Source organism: Lampris incognitus, chromosome 2 (genome assembly GCF_029633865.1).
Source record: "Lampris incognitus isolate fLamInc1 chromosome 2, fLamInc1.hap2, whole genome shotgun sequence".
Taxonomy (NCBI): Eukaryota; Metazoa; Chordata; class Actinopteri; order Lampriformes; family Lampridae; genus Lampris; species Lampris incognitus.
Window position 1 is genome coordinate 22547021 of NC_079212.1, and position 25359 is coordinate 22572379.

The 25359-nt window shown below is 46.5% G+C and overlaps 1 protein-coding gene across 1 annotated transcript; it reads right to left on the reverse strand.

Annotated features, from left to right (window-relative positions):
* Positions 1-998: 998 nt before the first annotated feature.
* Positions 999-13570, reverse strand: nr1d4a (nuclear receptor subfamily 1, group D, member 4a). The gene is made up of 8 exons (XM_056273860.1): positions 13065-13570; positions 6772-7068; positions 6573-6661; positions 6313-6457; positions 3344-3915; positions 3067-3252; positions 2701-2911; positions 999-2577 (listed from the first exon to the last, which is right to left on the reverse strand). Exons 1-8 carry the CDS (start codon positions 13078-13080, stop codon positions 2381-2383), a joined length of 1713 nt encoding a protein of 570 aa, XP_056129835.1. The 5' UTR covers positions 13081-13570; the 3' UTR covers positions 999-2380.
* Between the last annotated feature and the right edge of the window lie 11789 nt (positions 13571-25359).

The following is a 25359-nucleotide window of genomic DNA, read 5'->3' on the forward strand; positions in this document are numbered from 1 at the left end:
GTCGTCGGGGACGACTGACCCCTCAGGTGGGGGCTATGTAGCCACCAGGGGAGGTGGTCGCGCCGACTGTCGGCAGCTACATGCTGGGGGAGCGCAGCTCATGGGAGTCTTGGTGTTAGTTGAAATTGTTATGATTTATGTGTTTAAATGTTGTGTTCCTGAGACAACATGTAAATATAGTTGTAGAGAGTGGTTCCAAAATATTATTTAAAATACCAACTAGCTCTTGAGCACCCCCTAAAATGGCATTTTTCTCTTGTCCCACCTTCTAAATGACCAATCTGCGTATCAAATATAACAGTTAAAATTTAAATCTACTTTCTTTGTATGATTTTATTGATATAGGTCTCTTGTAACTGTAAAAAAAATGTAATCATCAACATCATACTAAACTGGAATGAATCTGTCTATCTGTATGTATGTCTCTCTGTCTGTCCTTAGATTTTCTTGACAACCGTTCATCCGATCGACTTCACACTTGGCGGGTGTATTGCTGAGGACCCAAGGAAGAGAAGTGTTGAGTGTGAAGTTTTTTGGATGAGCAGTTGTACAGAAAATCGGAGGACATACATACAGAAAGAGCCGTTTTTACCGCGACGACCGGATGAACAGCGCTACTCTACCTTTGCAACCCACATTGTGGTCGGGGGGGATATTACACCCAAAATGGCACTGCGCTAGTAATCGCTCATTCCTGATGAAATGCATGCAGTGATAAAATTAACAAAACAGGCGTGTGAAACAGAACACCAATAAACCTTTCAAGGCTTGTACCTCGGCATTATATTACAGGACAATTACCTCAGAACCCGTATCTTGGCTGGTGAAAGTGTACAGCTGAACCATTCCTCAGAGGTACTGTCTGAAATTAATTTCTCACTTCAGTTATCTTCTCCACTAATCCACATTGCCTTTAGACCATTGTTTTGGTCTTCCCTGCAGTTTAACTAAATGGGCACCAAAGAAGGACGTAAAGGCAGAACCAATAGGTACACAATTTCAACTTTATATCATATCATTTCTATGCAGGAAGATAGATTTACAAAATGTACAAGATGTGCTCAATCAACAATAATCAAACAAGCAAGCAGTGAAAGGGTATATACCAATCACATAAGATCCCTCATTCAAAAATATCTTGTGTTTGTATGACAAACATTTGGGGCAGAGAGGATAGGGTGCATGTGGAGTGAGTGCTGGTGATTTCAGGGATTATGCTGGTTACATCATCCGATATCAGGAAGTATATCTGAGCCCTCTGAGAAGCCCTACTGTATATTTTCCAATGCATAGCCCCCTTGGCACCGCCAAGTCCCAACCAGTACAGAAAAGTTAATACATTCCTCTTGACACTGAACTTATCTGTCAGATCCATTATTTGTTTTCAGTTATTAATACAGAGACACTGGAGTAACATAATATTTACAGCAACAAAATCAAACAGAAAAAACTATCAAACCTAACATGCATGGAGAGTCTACATCAGTGATTCTTTTTGTGAAGCAATGATGTAGAAACAAAATTTTTATGAAATACCGTAAGATTCAAATGCCATTAATTTGTTTTAACTTGGCAAATTCATACCCAAGATGTCAAATGACAGTTTCCTGGAAGATTATCAAAAAATGGTAAATGATAGAATGGATCCTGTTGTGTATGGGTGACACATTGAAAAATAATTTCATTCCGATACTAATACAGATGGTATGTATGGTATGTTAGTGAAACAGTGATACACAATGACCTTAATATATTGGGTTCAGCTATGTAGTATATACAAGGTCCCTTTCTCTCACACAGAAACTGACACATATTCAGTCATCACTAATGGTCCCTTAGTCACAACTGTTTGGATCTACAGTTTCTCACTATCTTTCATTTGTGCCTTAGTGATGACATGTCAATATGACTTTAGGAATAAGAAGTACTTAATTAAATGGTTTTTTGGTCTGAAGTAGACTGGAAATATTGGGTGAATGCACAACTGATCTGTCCAAAAGGGTAATGATGACTCTACACACTGATTAATGGTCTTCCTAGAACAATGTCCCTCAAGAGATCTTGAGACGTGTGTGTGTATGTGTGTGTGTGTGTGTGTGGATGAGTAGGTGTGCTTGTGGCACAACACTAAATAAAGATTTTACTTGAATCAAAAACATAAGCATAACTATCCACATTTGTGTTTGTGGAAAAGCACTGTTCAGATTGCACATTTCATTTTTCTTCATTTTCCAAGGAAGTCCTGCCTTTGGAAAAGAACAAGTCATTAAGTATGTTTCAACATTTGTGCATAAATGTTTGTGCGTCCGTCCGTGTGGTGGTATGTTTTTCTGTGTAGGTGTGTGCGTGCCATTGGATGCACTTCGTATGGGCAGCCTGCTCAAGGGTCAATGCGGAAGGCCAAAAGTTTGTCGGAGTGCAGATTGTTGAGTGTGCGCAGGTCTGGCAGACGCAGGAGGAGCTTGGGGAAGAGGGAACTGTCCTCTGGACGACGGCGAGTGATCAGGGAGCGCAGCGCTCGGATAAGACCCTCCTGGAGCTGCTCCACAGCCCACATATCAGAAATGCCTGAGCGGTCTGAGGAACATAGGGAAACTTGATGTGAGTGGTTGGCAGCAACAATCACTATGTTATTATTCATCAGTGAATAGATAATGTGTAGTCACTGTCTTTCCCCCTGATTGTGACACCCTCTCTTACCTGCAGAGACCAGCACCACAGCCATGAAGAGGGCCATTTCATCAGGCTCCAGCCTCAAAGAGCTTAATTTCTCACTGAACTCAAACATAGCATCGAGCAGGGAGCCCATACCCAATGCCCGCAGTGTGGACAGCGGGTACGTTTGGCCATTCAGGAAGGTCACCGTACGCTCCGCAGCGTTAAATAACGTGCAGAACCTCACCATCAGAACCTTAAAGAAAAAGGACAAAGCTTGTTAGCACTGCTCAGCGGTGTGAACTGACACATTCTGGACACACTGTAACACAATCACACTCATCAAGAATGAGCCAGACGTGTCAGTTGTTTTTAGAAATACCAATCATAAGCCAAAATGGTGTCCGTTACCTGGAAAGTGCCTGACTTGAGCAGCATGACCTGGTCTTGTTGGCTGAGTTCTTGGAATCCTGGGATGCCCTTGGCAAACTCTACCACCTCCTTGACAGCAGGAGTAAAACACTGAGAAAAGGACTCCCATATCTGCTGGCTTGTGCGATGTGCCCCTGATACAGGAAAGGCATTGAGAGGACAGGCCTGTGAAGAAAGGAAAAGAAGTGACAGTGAGTGTCATAACATGTTGAAGATATACACTTTAAAATTCACCAGAATTTCCATATACACTTACCAGCACTTTAGCTCCTGAAGCTAATTTCCACGGGCAGGAAGGCCTATTTTGGGTCGCCTCTGCAGTGGAACAGTTGTTAGGATTGGCAGAGTTGTTCCTTTGGGGCGTGACACCGTTAGACTGGCCATGATTCTGATTGGATGACACCAAGTAGTTGTAGCGACTGTTGTCCACAGTAGAGAATATGGGTTGGTTGTCATTAATGGCAACTGGGCAGCGAGCGGTGGAAGCAGCAGGGCACGACTGATAAGCCTGGGTGGAGGGCGGATGAGAGGAGGAGACATGGGGGTAACTGACTTCCTGAGAAAAGGGAGAAGTGTTGCTGTTGATGGCGATGTTTGCCCGCTTGGTTGCTCTCTCTTGGCTTCTACTGGTAAAGATGTCTTGGTAAGCTCTGGAGATGTTCCCAATGGCCTCTTTAGAGTTGCCCCCAACTGGGCTGGGGGGGTTGTCCCTCACTGGGGATGAGTCCATTTCCGTGGCGGACGACTCGTTTAGGCTATTCATGTAGCTCTGCATTTCATCCAAAAGCCGTTGTTTCTCTCTCTTGGGAATACGTCCAAAACGTACAGCTGGAGAAGACATAAAGAGAAAGGACATAGTGAGTTGTATTCATACTGAAAGCATGGGCGATCACGTCGCACATACAGTAAAACAACATGTAGCTGGTTTGTCAGTTTCTTTATTCTTCATTGTTTTCCACTGGAATTTTCTTGGAAGGGCAAAAAGGCTTCTGAAACATCATCAAGACATTGTGACATTGCATAGCGCTACAGTACATCATGCAGGGCATGCAAGAAAACTCAGCATGATTAAAAAAAAACATAAACATCACACTGCATTATGCATGAGATTATATATGCACACCCACAAACTGAAAGCTAGAAAAACAGTCACGTTTTATCATAAATATTGATGCATTCGAAGGAGCATTGTGCAAATGTTTAGATGGATGCTTCCCCCTCCTCACCCATGTCCCAATCCCCCCTCCCAATGTAACCATCAGCTGGAGAGGCTATTTATAGATCTATTGCAACCATCTGCTTCATCCTCCCCTCTATCCAACCTTCTCTCCTTTTCCCACTCTCTCCATCTATTTGTAAGTAGGGCAGTGGGGCAACGTGAGTGTGATGTCACTAGCACTGAGCTCAAGAGAGGGAGAAGAATGAGAGAGGTGGGCTTTGAACAAGCAAGACCCTTGGGGAGAGAGGAGTGAGAGATCGTGAAGCATGGAATGTGTGTGTGTGTGTGTGTGTGTGTGTGTGTGTGTGTGTGTGTGTGTGTGTGTGTGTGTGTGTGTGTGTGTGTGTGTGTGTGTTGAGGATGTCTGCCAGGTTACATTAGATTGGAAGGACATTCAGATGGTAATAAAAATAAAATAAAAGATAAGCAGAGCTTATATGGAATAAAATCAAATTATAGCAATGCTGGCAGCACATTTATCAGTACTTTTCCTGATAACTAGATGGCACGAAAAAAAGCGATGTAGATCAAAACATAATGATACCCCATTGGGTCAGGTGATGTGATCTACACAAAACTGTCACACACGCTAAATACTGACATGTTCATTTTACCAAACATGGTAGCAACAAATTTGACCAAATTTGTCACAGTCTGCACAGTGCGGTACTTGGCTTCCTTAACTTGAATCATATCACTCATGTCATAGTCAAGAAGAGGTAAGATCTATCTCAGACAAATGAGCCACACCTTCAGATGTTTTCTGGTTATGGGCAGGAAAGTGTGCCATCATGTCAACCGACTTCAATATTTGCTTCCATCTCGAAGTGAAAATCACACACCTGCCTGGTGTGAAATCAGGGTGCAGTTTTCAATGTGAGCCGCAGGCAGTTACATGCGGTTTTCCTGTTTTTGCAATGACTTAACCAGAGCATTAGGGGTTTCTAGGGTGCAGTTCTTAACTCTTAAAAAAAACCCCACCCTTCTCTAAGGGGGTCAACGTGAGAGTTTGTTCCCTTATTAAGCTGTCTTTTGCCACCCTATTTTCTACATACCCCCACCTCTGTGCACCAAAAACGTCAAGCACATGCAAAAATAACACCACCCTCTTCCCTAGATTAGGCAATGTGCAGCTCTGGAGGGTGCAGATAAGTAGAAACCATAGTGAGATAGAAAAGACAGCCAAACTACCCCAAGTAGGTCATGATGTATGAGGACGCTATAGGCCCAATTCAGTATTGTTTTTTTAGGCCAACCCAACTATTTTTTCAATCGGTGATGATAGGTGATCAGTCATTGTTCAGCTATCACGGCTACAAGGAGGGGGATGTGAGGATCGTACCCGATGAGTCCTATGACAGCAACATGCTGTTTTCTGCATCCCTCGCTTAATTGTCACCGTATTGCTCATTAATTGCGGCAAGATGCTGTAAGGGCATACACAAGGTAATCAACTTGACCCTGTTCCAATTTCCTAAAATAATTCTTGTATTTGCTGCAGTTTTCCAGATGAAAGATAGCTTTAGGGACTTCAAGGCTCCTTTTCTCATAAATCACTGTCTGAGAGGGAGATGCAGGGGTGGGGTGGAGACTCAGAAAACATGGTGGGTAGGGGAAGGGGAGGGGCTGTACTAAACGGGTAAAAAAAGAGACAACAGAGTGGAAGGATGCAGCAAAGGGCAAGATAAAGACACTTTGAAACTTAGGAAGCGATGCAAGGACCAGATAGTGAACTGGACTCCTCAAATGTGCCTAGACCTGTAGTGCAATGATGCAGGAGAAGCAGAAGGCAGGTGCAGCAATGCTGATGGAACAAGTGATTGCGCTACTGGCACGTTGACCTCAAAAGATTTCCTGCATCACATCCTTCTCGTAGAGTTATGTAGCACAGTGCCTCTTGCCGCATACCCCCTTTCCCCACTGATTTGGCTAATCAGATCACTGCGGCCCACTGGCAGCATGGTGCAAGTGTCTACCATTAAAAAAAACGTGTCAGGGTGTCTTACCATCTCTGGACATGCCGACAGAGAGACATTTCTTGAAACGGCAGTGCTGGCATCGGTTGCGGTTCATGCGCATGATCAGACAGTTCTCGTTCTTCACACACATCTTGTAGTTGATGTTTTGCTGGATGCTACGGCGGAAAAAGCCCTGAAACACACAAAACAGATAATGCTTAAAAAAAAAAAAAGAGAGACAGAGAAAACAATTTCTCAGGATATTGTTCAACACATTATATCTTTGGTTTATCAGGGTGGGGGCTTACCTTGCAACCTTCACAAGCATGCACTCCGTAGTGGAAACCAGATGCGATATCTCCACACACTTTGCACAACAGGACCATCCCACCTGTCTCTGAAAAGGGGTAAACATAGGGTCAGGTGAACTGCAACACACAAAGAAGAGCAGATACCATTTTAATATATAATGAGTCAGTGAAAAGCTCAAGGACAGGGAATACTAACTGGTGAAGGTCCCTGCGAATCCGCATGGTCTCTTTGCTGCGATGGGGTGGGAATATTGAGGAGTGGTTGTTACTGGGGGGGCATTGTAGACTTCAGGGAACTGGAAAACCAGCTTTGCGGAAGGGGTGGTACATTCATCTGCCCCCTCTTTCAACGGCCCAATCTCTGTGAATGTGACCTCCTCTGGAGACGAGGGCTGGGAATGGGAAGAGGGCGACTGGGTCTGGTATCCACTGGAGGGGCTGCCGGGGCTGGGACTGGCACTGCCGGAAGAGCCTGCATATAGGATCACTCCACCTGCAGTCAACAGAGAGTGTCGAAAACAATGGTTGAGCTCACAGAAGAGACGTTAGGGTTAGAGAGTTCGACAATTTTTTCCCCGTTTGCTCCCCAATTGTATCCAGTCAGTTACCCCACTCTATTCCAGTTGCTGCTCCACCCCCTCTGCCGATCTGTGGAGGGCCGCAGACTATCACATGCCTCCTCCGATATATGTGAAGTCGCCAGCCACTTCTTTTCACCTGACAGCGAGGAGTTTCGCCAGGGGGATGTAGCGCGCGGGAGGATCACGTTATCCCCCCCCCCCCGAACAGGCGTCCCGACCAACCAGAAGAGGACGCTAGTGCAGCGATCAGGACACATACCCACAACCGGCTTCCCACCCGCAGACATGGCCAATTGTGTCTGCAGGGATGCCCCGACCAAGCCGGAGAAAACACGAGGATTCGAACCGGCGATCCCCGTGTTGGTAGGCAACACCGCTATACTTCCCGGACGCTCGGGTCAGGGAGTTCAACTATGAGTTCAAGTTCATAACTGCATGGGTAATAAAATCAATGCCATTCACATGTACTCAAGTGCAAACAAATTTGTATCACGTTGATATTTCTTGGGGAGGGCCTGTTCCGTTTTTGCTATTTTTTTTTTTTTTGTGGGAAGTACCGAAAACGGAAAAGACGTTTCGATTTGATTTGAGCACGAACTCTCGCCCCGTCTGCCTTTGATACCGTTATTCTGCAAGGTTGAACGTGACGTGACGTAACGTTGCACAAGAATTTGCAGCATCGTTGCCTCATCGTGAGCGTAAGAGGCATAATCGCGCGCTCAAGCGGATAGAGAGCGGGCGCTAAAAATACCGCTTGCAGCACAGCAACAGCGCCAGAGATTTGTTCGTTCGTTAGTTCGGCAGCACAGACCAACCGGTTCGCTCAGCAAATAATCCCCGCGCCCGTGTCGATGCGGTGTTTACACCTTTGAAATCTGTTGGATGTCCCCCCCCCCTTTTTTGTGTCGTACTAGTTTATCCCAAAGTTTCACTTTTCCCCTCGCATCCTCTCGGGCATCTCTAGTCATGCGTGTGGATGAGGCGAGACACGGCCTCACGTGTCTGCGAGGTCTGCTGCCTCCTCCGCTCCAATAATAGCCCCGCTCCCTTGGCACCGTGCCCAGCGCCAGCCAAACTGCACGACACCTGACCGCCACCTCACATGGACTCCTGACACGGTTACTGCCCGAACCAAATCCGCAGCCTCGTGCAGAAATAAATGCACAACAATCCGAAGGCACTTCCATGTTTATAAACGTACACTGGACCGGGGGGGGGGTCCCTAACCAAAGCTGCTGTGGTACCGATTGGGGCATAAGACCCCCCGCGTGCGCACGCACGCACACACAGTGCTATTCATGCGCTGCCAGTAGTCGGAGAAAGTTAGTCACGTTTTGCCAGGGGAATGGTTTATCCTACGGTAAAGCAGTTTATGGATTTGACGGTTTGAATGATGCACCGATAAGTTAGTGTGACAGAGAGCCAACTCATATGGACCGCTGTTTTCCAGAGTAAGAAAGATCATAGCGTGTAAAATGTGCAAAGTTGTACAAGAGTAAGTGTAAAATGAGAAGAATTTCACCAAATATTCTAAAGATAGTCTATACAATATGCCCAAGACTGACGTAATGTGAACATTATGAGGTTGAATCCATTACAATACAGTGCATTTCATGCATCGACAACTGCAACTACGATCCCATTTTGACATTAGGGAAATGCTTGGTTGTTTCTTCCACTTGGAGAAAATTCCCATCCTCCACAATGCATGTTGTTTAATTACAACATTGTGTTTCAACATACTTATCATTATATGTGTATGGGAAGCATACACATATGCATTGGGCCTACCCTCGTGTTGATGTGTATTGCCCTTTGCTGCTCAAAGTATTTGTCTGGCTCAAGTGTTTTCATAATCCCTCAGCCAGCACGTGTCAGTGGATTTGTTGACTCATTGTAGAGCCACAGACCAACAAAGTCCTGGACCTCGCTTCTACCTGAGTTTTCAAGCAGACAGCCCTGGCCCAGCCGCCCCTCCTCCACCCAAACACATTGCAAGTCCAGGTGAATATTCACATGCAATTGTTAATGAATGGACCTCCAGGTCATGGTACAATAAACACTATCAATATATAATCCATTTTACTGTCTACCATAGAGGAAACTTGACTGTCAACATATGGACTTTGAGGACAACTGCAGGCTAGCTTGAATCAGCCACCTTGTGTCAAATTACAGGTAAAAAAAACCCTGCACCTTATGAAAGTAAATTTTAAAATTGGGACATTGGGTATATATTTTTATTTTTTCTGGGGGGGGGCACTTTCTTTAGCTATGCAACCAGTCAAATGCAAAATCTATAGGTTAACCTATGCAGGCATGCAACTCAGAAGAGTGTTGCACTCTCCCCTATGCACAAGACGGTTACAATTCAGTTCAGTGGAGACAGCATTAATTGGAGAATCAGCAGGTCCCCACTACCCATCGTGAGGTTGGCCTACCCGTGCAAGCACTAATCTGCCTGGGACTAGGGTCAGGCAGAGAAACGTGAGCAGTGAGGACTTCACAGGCACAACAACCCCCCTTTCCCTCCTCTTTCCTCTCCTCCCTCCATCCTAACCTACCCTTCCCTTCCATTTGCTTGTTTGCCATCATCCAGGACTGGGAGAGAATGCCACACACAGAGCTGCTATACAGTTGACTATAGTGTTCGTTATCCTTGTTTTGCAATGTCTACAAAGGGAGTGGCTGGGGGGGGATATCTTTTCTGTTTGCCTCACACTCTTTATCATGCTTAAATAGAAAATGTGGGAAAACGATTAAAACCCATGACAGTCAGAATGACAAATCTTGATGTCAGTATATTGTGCTTATATTACATTATACTATGAGTCAACAAATAAAGACATTGCATGCTGCACTATGAGCTCCATTTCAGTTTCTGTTGCAGACTTCATTAACCCGGGCTTGTGTAAGTAGGTCAATATAACAGTAACGTGACAGACTGGTATTTATGTGCCACTATCCAAACCGATGCAGCATTGCACACGCATGCGTATGCAGTTACGTCGAGTGCAAATGAATCAGCGTAAATGCATCGCGGCGGTTAAGATTTGTGGTTTATTCCGATTGAAAAGGGTATAATTTTGTATCAAGATTTTAGATCATGCGATTTCAAACTGAATCGTCACTAGCGCCCCGTGCGTAGCTTTACTCATTATGCATACCCTCTCAAAATGAAATCCGTAGACCTATTGCGCCATTTCGTCATCGATAGCATTATAGCCTTTCGGTGCTAATCCCCTATCGATGTCCGTGTTGAAAAGTGGCGGTATGCTATGTTTAACGGAGGAATCAAATTCCGACAGAAATACGCCCAAATCGGATATGTGCCCTAAACCAATGAGCACGGGACAGAGATGATGCGAGTCCTAATAGTTGCAATGTCAGTATTTTTAAAAGGGGGAGGGAGGGGAAGAAAAAAAATCATTTGCTTTCAGCATAAGAAACGCGCATGAGGAGGGAAAACGTGACGAGAGACAAAGTTAATGCATGCAATCGCTGACCCACTGACCAGGCTCCCCCCCCCCTTCCATCACCGCAGGCGGCATCAACACAGAAAGCGTCCGTGAGAGCCGGGGAGCGGAGGGAGGTGGCGGAGGAGGAGGAGGAGGAGGTGGTGGGAGGAGGTCCTGGGAATCACGCGTAGCACGCGGCTCTGCGAGTGAATCCACGTGAGGAGGCTTTTGACGGTTGTCTGACTGGTAAGACACACGGCACTTCGCCCCATTCAGTGGCCAAAGCCCTCCGAGCCCCCCAGCCAGAGGCTTCTAATTAAAGAGCCGAGCTGAACAGAGCAGCGTGCTATGCCCGCACAAGTTCCCGAGGGTTTGTGCTGCCATTGCGCTACCAGTAACACCGACTGCACGCGGCACCGAAGTGTTGGGAGAAGCCCAGCATCTTGTCCAGACACACATCCGGGCCAGCACTGACATTGGCCCGACCCTACTGAGCGTCTCCGCCAAACACGTTTGCCGCAGGGAAATCCGACCGACGTGAAGTTGATGGAGATTTTGCGTTAGTCGCGACAGCCATTAATTCCCCTTACTTTACAATCACAATGCCTGACCCATCTCCAAACAACTCGTTGCACCATTTCAAACTCTGCCCCCCTCCCCGCGCGTGTGTAGTGCGCGAGTCTAATCTCATATGCAAGTGAAAGGGGCCGTTCTTAGGATCAAACTGACCCTCAGATGTTTGATATAATCTGGTGTGCTTTCTGAGCCGTATACGCCACAGCTGCAATGTTTTATGTGGGATACGTTGAGATATGTTGAGATACGCTGCATGAGGTTTTTTGGAACAATCCACTCAACTGAACTCAAAAGTGAAAGTCAAGCTTCCGTGTACATAACCTTGGTCAAATAGGGTTAACAGAGCCACTTCAAGGGATCTACCCTCTGCAACAGGGTCCGTGTACATGGCTAAGAGGAAGAATAACGAGTTGCTCCGAGGCACGTAAAAAGAAAACAATAATGAATATTCAATATTTTATCGCCTCAGGTAATTCTTGTGACGCCTGCAACGGAACCCGTATGTTGGTATGAACTGCGTTGTTGTTTAACTTCACATACCCACACGATTGTCCAGTGACCCAGAAACCTATTATAGATGTGCAACATCATCGACGGCAGCTACAACATGCAAAACTTTTATGTCTGAATTTATAATTCTCGACTAATCAGTTGATGACCACCAATATAGTTTTTTCCCCCTGTTAATCTTATAAATCAGATACCATTCCCATTCCGTGGACAGTTTATGAATTATGCAGGCGCGGATTAAAATATATTGTAGTCATGATCTCGCAGAGAGGTTCCGTGTTAGGTGGCTCTGCCTTCAGGTTAGTCTTAACAGTCACGCTCACGAAGTCAAGGCTGCTCTGTTGGCTCAAACCATTTCCATCACCTGTGTAGAAACGTGACCGCCGCTGTTGTAAATGAATCACTTGTCAATTAACTAGAGAGATGGACGGAAACCATGTGCACACTGGCTACCCACAAGGAAACAGTGCCAAATGCCACTTAATGGGTAGAGTTCCGGCGCGTGGTTAACTTTTATGCCCTACCCACGAGGTTAATAGCCTTTATGTAGACCTTACACTTATTTACGCCAGGGTTTCCTTGTTTGTTTCGCTCAGAGATGACAGATGTAAGGTGGAGTGCACTTTAGTAGCCTGTTGGCACTTACAGTCAAACAGACTCCAGTGACAGCCACTGTAGCTCCACGTGAGTTTGTTTTCATGGGGAGAAACCGGAAGTTGCCGCCAACACCACCAGAGGCGTTCCGATTTATCGTCACAAGCGCTCTGCAGTCACTGCTGAAGCACGCCAGCCTTTTAATAGTTTGCATAAAATGTTTCAGTGGATAGAGGGGGAAAAAAGCAAGCGAACAAATCCCTCATGAACTCTGATGATGTTAAGCCCCCCCCAAAACGGACTTCTATCTCCCTAGTGCACGAAAACTGACGTAGTGATTGTTACTGTGTCAAATTATTTTAATGACATTTCTTGCACCCAGCACCGCTGCTTATGATGTTTAAAACGTACAAAATGTCCCACACACACACCAACACCATGTTTTATGCATACTTAAGCTCACTTTATACAGATCGACCTTTAGAAATAATTAATACATTATAATTAAAACATGCGATTAAAAAGAGAAGGCTACCTTTGCCTTTACAAAAAAAACTATATCCCAGATCTAAAATCAAATTAGATAAAGCCACATAGGCATAACTATAGCTGGACTGTGCACAGTGGCTTTACAATATTGACTGTTGACAAGATCATTAGAAGTGATTGCCAAAGGCAAATCGATGAATAGCGCGTTTATCATGTAATGATCAACAATCCTATGTTATCTGTGCCAATGTAACTAATATAACGAGGAGAATGTTACTTACCAGGACTGTTATCCATCTTTGCTGTTGGCGTTGAGGACACACGGCTGACTTGATGTTATTTCTGTGAATGTCAGTGTCACTATATTGGAACAAAAGTCTTGCAAGGACGTGTGAAAAAGTCAAGAAACACCTGCGCGTAAAACACCTGCTCCATACAGAGCGCAAAACGCAATGAGGAAAATTGTCCCAACGAGCACAGGGCTTTCCAAGTAAAGTGTGTGCAGAGGAGGGGTCTTATTGCTCAGCTCTGCGACGGAGACTGGTGTGCTGGAAGAGGTTCCTCTCGGTAAGGATACCTGGATGCCTACTGCGCTCTGTGTAGTGCGCCTCGGTGTAAACGCATGTGATGCTGCACGAGTAGAGAGCAAACGAGTCTCATCAATTCCAAGAATCTGAAGTCGGCTTGCCCGTGAATGAAGTGTCAGGCATGAGATACACACCCACTGACACAAACACCCACGCTAATCACGTTTGCAGGTGTGTAGGAAATGTGACCGTTTCCCGGTCCCCCCAGCTTCTGTTGTGTCTGTTTGCGTGGGATTTGGCTCACTCTTTGTATCCTGCGAAGTCCTTTCACCCTCTCTCTCTACCCCTTTACTCTTTCGTGCATTTTCATTGGCGGGGATGTGGAGCTAAGGGGAGTTTGATGCGCTTATTCGACCGTGGTATGCGTTTAGTAAAGCCACGCTACATGTGCACGCTGCATGTGCCGAGGAAGCACTGCCCCACTGACACACATTTTATGCAAAATGCAGAGCGTGTGATAAGGAGGGATGGAGAGATGGGAGGATGAAGCACATGGACAATAGGCGTGGCTCACCGTGACTGCTTGCTTTGTGACTAGCCTTGCAAATTGATGGTAAACACTGACTGATGCCGCCATCAAACAAGTGCCAAGTTTGAAGACCCCGTGCTAAAGGAAAATGTAAACACACAAATAGACCGAATACTTTGCGATCTTTTGACCACATTTGGTGATCTTTTAATTTTTTTTTGTACGGCTGAAGAAAGGAGTTAGTAAAGGTTATCGTTTACAACAACTGACGTCTAATCCACCTTGGTAACGTGCACAAATCTGACGGCGAATATAACTGTTGGACTAGTGGTTCTCTAACTTTAGAATGGATTTGTTTTATTCTTTACTTATTCATGCACAATAACAACATGAGCCGAAGACTTCACTTTCCACTATAACTGTGAGACTATACTGTAGAAAGCGCCCCTTAGTGGCGGAGCATAGCAAGGGTGGAGAAACATGCACTGCATTCAAATGAATATAACCATTTTTTTGCATGATAATTTTCTGTATGCAAAAGAAACAACCATAAAAATCAATTACACCAACCAACTATCCAGCCACAGTCTGTCTGTCTGTCTGTCTGTCTGTCTATCTATCTATCTATCTATCTATCTATGACACAGCCCCCATCACACCTCTGGTAACCCCCCTACTCTGCTCCCCTGATACTCAGGCTGCACTCAAGATACATGTAGAGGATGTGAGCTGGCTTTTACAGAGACAGAAGACCAGGAAAGCATCGGGTCCAGATGATGCCCCCCCCTCCTGTATTAAACAACAACAACAACAATATAAATAAATACATAAATAAATAAATCTTATATAGCGCTTTTCTAACACTCAAAGTCGCTTTACAATAAACGGGGTGAAACAAGACAACAGATAAACATATCACAAACATACAGGGGTGGATGGGAAGGGGAGGGGGGGCTACGAGAGGGAGAAGTGGCAGCCACACATGACACCAGCAGTACTCTCCGACTTAAACAGATACAAAAGGGCAAGAAAAACAAAAAACAACAGCACTGTAGACGTTGATTTTCTGTAGGGGTTTACTCCCGTTGCCTATTCCTCTCCCGAGGTATCCACTAGGTGGTGGCACTATTTAACCCATAGCTGGGGGCTGGTTCCTGGGCATCAGGGAATATCCACACACCGGTGGGCCTGCGTACCGCACGTCTAGGGGCCAGACCTTCTCCGTCCCTTGTAGTTCAGCCAGGGTCCAAGGTGTACCCAGTTACTGTGTGTCGCCACGAGGAGGCACTACATAGGGCTTTCTGTTGGAGAGGCTATGTACTGGCAGGGAGAGATTTACGTGCTCGGCTCTCCTGTTCGCATTTCTGCTAGCCAACGGTGAAGGTTTAGAATGAGACGTGACAGACACACAACACTACACCAACACACTATATGCTTCACAACAACCTGACTTCTTACACAAGAATGTCAGACACACACCTGTCTTAAAGCCTGTGCTTTAAGACAGGTTGGGATGGGGGGGGGGGGGGCAGGGATCGTCAACAGATCCCCGGAGCTGTGTGAAGTCCCCTCCTTATTCAAATGCTCCACCATCATCCTGGTCCCCAAGAAACCCTCCATCACAGGACTGAATGACTACAGGCCTTATGCTCTGACGTCTGTGGTCAAGAAGTGGTTTGAACGGCTGGTGTTGGCCCACCTGAAGAATGTCACAGGACACCTGCTGGACACACTGCAGTTTGCCTACATGGCAAACAGGTCAATGGATGAAGCAGTCAACATGGGACTGCACTACATCCTGCAACACCTTGACTGCTCAGTGACATACACAAGGATCCTGTTTGTGGACTTCAGCTCAGTGTTCAACACCATCATTCCAGAAATCTCCCCTCAAAACTCTCCCAGCTCACTGTGTCCCCTGCCATCTGTCAGTAGATCACCAACTTCCTGTCAGGCAGGAAACAGAAGGTGCGGCTGGGGGAAGTCACTTCTGGTATACGCACAGTCAGCACTGGTGCTCCCCAGGCATGTGTCCTCTTCCCACAGCTCTTCTCTCTCTACATCAATGACAGCACCTCCAAGGACCCAGCCATTAAACTCTAAGGTTGTAGATGACACTACAGCCATCAGACTCATCCAAGATGGCAAGGAGTCTGCATATTGACGGGAGGTTGAGCGGCTGGTGTTCTGGTGCAGTCAGAAAATTTTCAATTTAGTTCAATTCAATTCAATTTATTGTCATTAAAAACAATGTGCAGGCACATGTTAAAAATTAAATGAGGGCTGTGGCTTCACCAAACAGTGCAAGACAGACACAGACAATCAAAGCAAACACAGTATAAGATATATACACATGAAGACCAAAAGCTAAAATAAGTTAAAAAAGAGCAAGAGTACAAAATATTTAAAAATATCTACATACATTCAGTGGGTGGCCAGGTTCAGGTGGGCAACAGCTTGTGGAAAGAAACTGTTTTTGAGCCTGGTAGTACGGGCTCTGAGGCTCCTGTAATGCCTCCCAGAATGCAGGGGGAAGAACAGTCCATGGTTGGGGTGGGTGGGATGTCTGCTGATGCTCAGACCCCTTCGAAGGCAGCGTTTGTGATAAATGTCTTTTATGGCTGGTAGCTGGGTACCGGTGATATGCTGAGCCGCCTTGACGACCCGCTGCAGAGCTCTCTGGTCTACCGAGGTGTAGTTGCCATACCACACTAAGATGCAGCATGGAGCTGAACCTTCTTCAGACTGTAGAGAGGGTAGTGGACTTTAGGAGACACCTCTCAGCACTGATCCCCCTCACAATATCCACCAACCCTGTGTCAACCATGAAGGCCTTCAAGTTTCAGGGAACTACCATTTCCAAAGACCTGAATTGGGAGACCAACATCAACTCCAACCTCAAAAAGGCTCAGCAGAGGATGTTTTTTCTGTGGCAATTGAAGTTTGGTCTGCTGCAGGAGCTGTTGAGCCAGTTCTACGCCCAGTCATTGAATCGGTCCTGTGCACATCCATCATGGTCAACAAAACAGGATAGGAACAGACTCCAGCGAACCGTAAGGACAGCAGAAAAAAATCGTTGGTGCTCCCCTGCCCACCCTGCAAGACTAGTACCCCTCTAGAGCCCAGAAATGGGCATGTAGAATCAGCAAAGACCCCCCCACACCCAGGACACAGGCTGGTTGAACTCCTACCCTCTGGTAAGTGCCACAGAGCAATGTGCACCAAAACCACCACACACAGGAACAGTTTTTTCCCCACAGGCCATCTCTCTCATGAACACTTAACAGTATGGTGCAACAGCATGGACACTAATTATGTAAATATGACATTTTGTAAATTGCCCATTCTCATCAAGACATCTCACTTACATATCTCAGATGTACTACTTTTTAAACCAGATGTGCAACTCAAATGTACAATTGTAAATACATATAAAACTGCTGTACACCGGTTACAAATTATTATTTATTGCTATAAATATAACACAAGTATATAATACAATATAGTGTATAATCATACTCCACACAGAGGACGACCCCAAGGTTGGTCTACCCCGCGGCTCGAACCCAGGACCTTCTTGCTTTGTGTGTGTGTCGGCCCTGTGGTGGCCTGGCGGCCTGTCCAGAGTCTCCCCGCCTGCTGCCCAATGACTGCTGGGATAGGCTCCAGCATCCCCACGACCCTGAGAACAGGATAAGCAGTTTGGATTATGGGTGGATGGATGGGTATAATCATAGATAATAGATAACTATATAGTGCATATTATTAGTTGTGGGAGTGCAGGAATGAAGAGACAATGAGAGGTTTCTCTTTTAAGACCCTTTCCAGATCATTTTATTCCTCCCACTTAAACACGGGACACACCAGCATGTAACGTGTTTTCCAGCTAACCGTTTTCTCCGAAAAACCCCACCCCTCGAAACTATCATCTCGCGAGGCCCGTCCAACCTCAACTCTTAAAGGGCCCGCAGAACAGGTGAATGTCTCAAGATCTTATGTGCAGCCGCCACACTCCCCCTCCCTCCCAAGAATTCACCTTAACAAAAAGAATAAAATAAAATACGAGACAATGGTCAGTGATGTGGGGGGTGAACAGGGCACCCATAGCGGCTCCGCCTAAAAGGCGCGGGGGTGGAAACAGGGACAGTGGGGTGATGAGTAGCCAAGTCAGGAACCGGGAAGGGGGTGGGGGAAGTGGCGGGAGGCGGGGCAGTGAGGGATCGTGAGGGCAACTGGGTAATGGGTGTGCCAACAAGACGGCGTTAGCCAGCGCAGCCTTAGCATCCTCGAAGGCCTTGTCCATCTCTGGGGACCAATCTACTGCACCTTTGGGGTTCCTACCCTGCAGGGTATCGTATAGGGGTTGCATAATGTGAGCTGCCCAGGGAATGAACCTGTTATGAAAGTTCACCATCCCCAGGAATTCCTGCAGGGACTTCACAGTCCTGGGGCGAGGAAAGTTGGCTTCTTTTTTTCTCCTGAGAGTGAAGAGTTTCACCAGGGAGATGTAGCACATGGGAGGATCACACCATTCCCCCAGTTCCCCCTCCCCCGACCAGGCACCCCGACCGACCAGAGGAGGCGCTAGTGCAGCGACCAGGACACATACCCACATTCGGCTTCCCACCTGCAGACACGGCCAATTGTGTCTGTAGGGACGCTCGACCAAGCCGGAGGTAACACGGGGATTCGAACTGGCGATATCGTGTTGGTAGGCAACGGAAAGGACCGCCACGCCACCCGGACGCCCCCTTTTATTACTCACTTAAACACAGAAAACAGCATGTTGCACGTTTTCCATCTAACCCTTTTTACCCGTTAAAAACACACCCCTCGGAACTCTCATCTCGCGAGGTCTGTCTAACTTCAACTCTTAAAGGGCCTGCAGAACAGGTGACTGTCTCAAGTTCTTATGTGCAGCCGCCACATAGTATACTGTAACGTGCAGAAGTGGGATACGCACGGACGCGCTTTCCCGAACGTGCAAGTAGACACGTTGGTCCTTGACTAACGGGTCGGACCCTTTAGTCGACTGGTTAACGTTGTCGCTTGCAGAGTGGGAGACACGGGTTCGCGTCAAATTCAAAATGAGTGAATATTTGTGTAACCCCTTTTTTCACTGGCGGGCAACGCCAAGCACATTTAAACAAGACAAAAGTCTAATGCTACCAGTTACTAAAGAAGTGTTACAATACAACCCAGTGGCGCAACAGGATCCGGAATTCTCAGCGGTGGAATGGTGAGCTGGCTGAACTTCCTGTGTACTAGTAGGCTAGTGCCACTAATGACAATATTAGTGATAAATGATAATATAAATAATTAACCAATATAATAATCAATTTAGCAGCGCAGTGCCTCCACTGTGAAAATACTACACTTACCTAAGGCTAGTGAATGGTGTATCTTCCCAGAATTAAACAAACATGTGAATCAGTTATAATAGTGGTGAATGCAGATCTTATAACCCTGCTGTGTACTGAATTACTGTACAAGCCTATTACCAGCACTCTAAAAGTAAGCTAGGCTTTGCATAAACGGAAATGAGCTGTCAATACACCCGAAATATAATGAATAACAATAGGATTTATTAGATAATAATGAGAGAGAGAGAGAGAGAGAGAGAGAGAGAGAGAGAGAGAGAGAGAGAGAGAGAGAGAGTACGACACGACTGTAGTATTGTTGATTAAATAAACAAACCCAAAGAGCTACCTGAAACCTAGGTTAAAGCTAGCTGTAGCTTTTAGCCTAAGTAGCGTTACCGACCAGTGTTAGTAGCACTAGCTGTGAATCGCACAGCTTAACATCCAATGAACAATAGCAATATGCTTAAATCGATAACAGATTATTGACATCGGTACATTAATTGAAATTACACAGGGTGTGACAACTGGTCACAATAAACAGGAAGAAAAGTATCAAAAGAACACACAAATACCCAGCGCTTTCCGCTGGGGCCCGTTGGTGCACATAAAACAGCTCTCTGAGCTGAGGGCAAGGCAGCAACCGCTACGATGCCCAGGCGACGAGATAAAAGTGTGTGTGTGTGTCAGTATAAATACAATTTCAGGTTACTCACAACCCATCTCTCCCTCGACCGGGAGGCTGCGTGCAGTCCAGAGGATAGAAGGCGTAGTGCTAGCGTAGCAGCTGGCAGGTGTTGGCTTCCCGTTAGCGTCCTCAGCCGCAAGATGGCCACAGGTTCCAATGATCAGAAAACCCTGACGAAGATGGTGATCCTCTGGTGGGCCCAGCAACGGAGAGCAGATGAAGCGAGTCCTCTTTGGACAGCCGGCAGGTCCCAGGAATGGAGCAGAGCGGCTCACCTAGTTAGCTCGCAGTCCAGTGCAGCCCGATGAATTCTTGCTAGCCTCCACAACTCAAGTCGGCTAACACACTAGCACTGGATGCTAAATCCACTTAGCTAGCTAGCAGCTACACTGGCTATAGGGCATAGACAAAATAATCGTAATACTAAAAAAACAACCACACAAGCAAGCATATGAACGCGGGCCAATCGCAACACTCCTGAACTCAAATGTGGGCCTAGTACACGGGCTGTGTATAAAGCCACAGGTTCCAATGATCAGAAAACCCTGACGAAGATGGTGATCCTCTGGTGGGCCCAGCAACGGAGAGCAGATGAAGCGAGTCCTCTTTGGACAGCAGACAGGTCCCAGGAATGGAGCAGAGCGGCTCACCTAGTTAGCTCACAGTCCAGTGCAGCCCGATGACTTCTTGCTAGCCTCCACAACTCAAGTCGGCTAACACACTAGCACTGGATGCTAAATCCACTTAGCTAGCTAGCAGATACACTTGCTATAGGGCATAGACAAAATAATCGTAATACTAAAAAACAACCACACAAGCAAGCATATGACCGCGGGCCAATCGCAACACTCCTGAACGAAAATGTGGGCCTAGTACACGGGCTGTGTATAAAGTCTCAGCGAAATGGTACTGAGATGGAATAGCAGAAAATGGACCTCTCTCCAGGGAGTACTGGCTTGGACTAAGCCTCCTCTCTCTCCGTGAGGAGATAGAATGTTGACATCCTCGCGATTTCGCGGGCATAATAACTTTACACAATATCATTGGATGATAACAAAATTCAAATAAAAATACAAAGAGCAAATACATTTCATTGGTTTACATGTTTAGAAACTTATAAGAACATAGGAAATGCTTAAGACACAAAGCATGCTGGTAAATGAAGTACCACAAAGTATGTACAGTAAGCCGTATGCTAAACAGTACAATGTCATAACATATGCATTACAATAAACAATATTATACTAGGCCTCTATTTACATCCTAGGGGCTTAGGTTTTAGAAGTCCTTACACTCTCCCCCCACCAAATAAACAGCATGCCCCCATGGTGAGTCACACAGGCAGTAAGAGAAGAAATAAACCCAATAAACAAAAAAAAAAGAACTCACCCACCAAACCCACCAAGTAAATAACATGTCCTGCCCATACCAGGTCACATACTTAATGAGGTGAATAAGGAAGAAAATAAAATAAAATAAAGAAATTACCAAAACAACAAACATAGTCTAGCACTCAGAAACTAGCTACGGGTGCAATGGCAGGAGCGCATGGCATAAGCACAGGTGTGGGTGCGCATGTGTTGCAACAGGAGTGTGGGCTACACCACCAGGCATGAGGCTGCACTGGCGCTATGTGTGATGCGACTACATGGTTCGTACCCTGGACTCATAACTCTCCATACACTAACCTATCAGTAGGTTTCCTCGTCCGTTGAGACCTTCGTACTGCAGGTAAGGACTCTGAAGAAACTACATCGGAGGCATTTGGAAGGGGAGCATCAGAACTATAGTGCTGGTTAACAGGTTCTTCAACCTCCAATATACTGTGTGAGCTGACAGCAGGTTCCATCTCTGCAGGAACACTAACCCTCTTACTAGGTGAATGCACTAGACTAGAATCTCTACCCGCAATGGAGACACAAGGCGCTGCGGAGTCTAACTCCATCACAGGCTGCACATCCTGGATGTTTACACACAGAGGAGCGTTTTGCACTGCATCCTCAGCATAACAGCCAAACTCAGACTCGGAATCGCCATCTGAGAAACTGATCCGTTCCTGAGTTACAGGAGTCGGAACTTCAGGTTCAACGACTCTACGCTTATCCTTAGCTCTTCTACGCCTGACAGCTCTACGGGTGAGAGCAGGAGTGGTGTCAGCCACAGGACACAATCTTACCTCCTGTCCCAAAGGCAAGATGTGGTTACGGTGCATCAATTTCACTGGCCCATCATCCACAGGTTTTAGGCGGTACACAGGAAGATCAGCCAGCTGCCCATCCACCACATAAGGACAGGAGCTCCACCGGTATGCAAGCTTATGCTTCCCTTTCGAACCTAGATTCCGAATCAAAACCCGATCCCCAGGACTCAAACCATGATAACGGACTTTCTGGTCATAACACTCCTTGTTGCTCTGGTTCATCCTATCCGCGGAAGCTTGCGCCAGCTGATAAGCAGTTTGCAACTCCTCTTTCATCTTTGCCACATATTTCATATGTGACGCAGACGACGTGTCATCAGACGAAACACCAAAACAAACGTCTATAGGGAGCCGAGCTTCCCGACCAAACATTAAGAAATAGGGTGAGTACCCAGTAGCCTCATTAGGTGTGCAATTATATGCATGCACCAGGTGTGCAATGTGCTGGCTCCATTTAGACTTCTCATGAGACTCCAGAGTACCTAACATATCCAAAGGGTCCTGTTGAATCTCTCAGGTTGAGGATCACCCTGTGGGTGGTAAGGAGACGTCCTAGACTTCTTTACACCCAACATGGACAACATCTCAGTCACTAGCTGACTTTCAAAATCTCTCCCCTGGTCAGAATGTACACGCGTAGGCAAGCCATAATGGATAAAATACCTCTCCCACAGAGTCTTTGCCACCGTGACAGCTGAATGGTCCTTGGTGAGAAAAGCCTGGGCATAGCGTGTGAAGTGGTCAGTTACCACTAGCACATTGCAGACATTCCGAGAGTCAGGCTCAATCCAAAGAAAGTAGATGCAAACTAGATCCATGGGCCCAGAACTCTGGATGTGGGAGAGAGGAGCAGCTCTTTGAGGAAGAGTCTTCCGCTTGATGCAGCGTTCACAGGACTTGCAATATCGTTCAACATCAAGTTTCATGCGAGGCCAATGAAACCTGCCCCACACCAAGCTGTATGACTTGTCAAACCCCAGGTGACCAATGTCATCATGTAGCATCTTACAGACAAGACTATGAAAACGCTTTGGCAGGAGCAGCTGCTTAACACGCTGGTCCCCCTTTTTAACTCTCCTATACAGCAACCCTCCTTCAATAGAAAACTTGTCCCACTCCCTTTTCCAGGGCCGAAAATCTGGGTGCCTAGTCTGGATACTGCCAGCAGGTTTCTTCAGAATAATGGCATGCCACACCTCTCCTATGAAAGGATCTGTCTTTTGAGCATCCTGAAGCTCAGCAGAACTGAGAGAGGGCATCTGATCAGTCGCTATCACAGCAGCATTACAGAACACTTTCGGAATGGCTGACTCATGATTACCAATCTGCTTGACAACACAGGGAAATGAGGAACAACCTGCTCGCTGTAAGGACACCACCTGAAAAATGGCTCAGACACCAGGCACTGGAATTTCTTGCCACTCATCATCAGAGGACAGACTGATGTGAGGGCATCTCGAAAGCGCGTCTGCATCAATGTTTTGCTGCCCTGGCCTATACTTCAAGCTGAAGCTGTAGGTGGACAAGGTTGACAACCAACGGTGACCAGTGGCATCCAGCTTAGCTGACTTAGTTATATAAGTCAGCGGGTTATTGTCAGTCCTGACCTCCAAAGTTGCCCCATAAAGATAGTCATACAGCCGGTCAACAATAGCCCACTTCAAAGCTAAAAACTCCAGCTTATGAGCTGGATAATTCTTTTCCGAAGGGGAAAGACTACGGCCGATGAAAGCTACTGGAAGCAAACCGTCAACATGCTCCTGATACAGGGCACCACCTAAACCGTCCAAGCTCGCATCTACATGCAACACATATGGCTTTTGGGGGTCTGCAAAGGCCAGTACCAGAGCCTGAGTAAGCCTCATCTTCAACTCCTGAAAAGCAGACTCACACAGGTCGCTCCATCTGGGGCCAAACGGCTCAGAGGGCCGAAAAGAAGGTTTAGAATCCGGGGACTGGGAACTCACTGGTTTCTTCTTGACACGCGACGGACAGCCTTGCAGCAACTCATTCAAGGGTCGACACAGTGTGGAAAAACCCTTCACAAAGCGATGGTAATAACCGCAAAAACCCAGAAATGAACGCAGCTCAGTCACCGTCTGAGGTCGAGGCCAAGAAACAACAGCAGCTATCTTAGAAGGGTCAGTGGCTATACCGTCCTGTGAAACTAGTATGTGCCCAACATAGTTCACCGATGTCCTGCTGAACTGACATTTATCCAGAGATAGTTTCAGACCCTCATCTCTCAACCTGTCCAGAACCTTAAGGAGCCGTTCCTCATGCTGCTCTAATGTGTGTCCGAACACAATCAAGTCATCTAGGTACACCAGAACTTCCAGGAAATTCATTTCCCCGACAGTCTGCTCCATGACGCTCTGAAATGTGGCGGGGGCACCACAGATTCCCTGAGGCATCCTCTCAAACTGACAGAACCCCAAAGGACAAATGAAGGCGGTTTTCTCCTTATCAGCCTCACTCATGGGAATCTGGTAGTAACCAGATCTTAAGTCCTAAACAGAGAACCACTTGCTGCCAGAGAGGCAATGGACGGCGTTCTGGGAACCGTGTATTGGTCAGGGATGGTCTGCTGGTTAAGCGTTCTGTAGTCCACACACATCCTGACCTTTTCAGACTTCTTGCGCACAACTACAATAGGCGAGGCATACAGACTCCTGGCTTCTGAGATGATGCCATTCTCCTGAAGCTCTTGCAAATGCTTTCGCACATCCTCTAAATCCACATGAGCCAAGCGGCGAGACCTCTCTCGAAAAGGCCGTGAATCATTTAACCTAATATCATGTGTGCTTTTGGAACAGCCCACTTCCCACTCATGACAGGAAAACACATCTTTTCGCTGCATCATCTTTTCACAGAGGCGCTGCTTGGCCTCCTCTGGCATAGAAGAAGTGCCAAAGTCAAAAGAAGAAGGGCTGAGCACACCGACATCCTTGGAGCGGCCAGTGGACAGAACCTGCGGAACTACTTCAACTGGAAAGAGGTGAGCGAGGGGACTTCCTCTCTTCACCACTAATTCCCTAGAGGAAACATTCCTTACAGTTACTGTAATATGCCGACTAGACACAACAGAAACAGGATGAACTTCAGGCCTCACAGATGATTCATCACTGGTAACAGCCTGGTCTACAAGCACAGAACACCCACTAAAGGTACCAGGTAATTTAGGCACGCCGGAAAGCTGCAACACCTGGCCAAGCTGCAGGACAACAGGTTTAGGCTTTGTAAACTACACAGTGCCATGCTTGTCCACACAA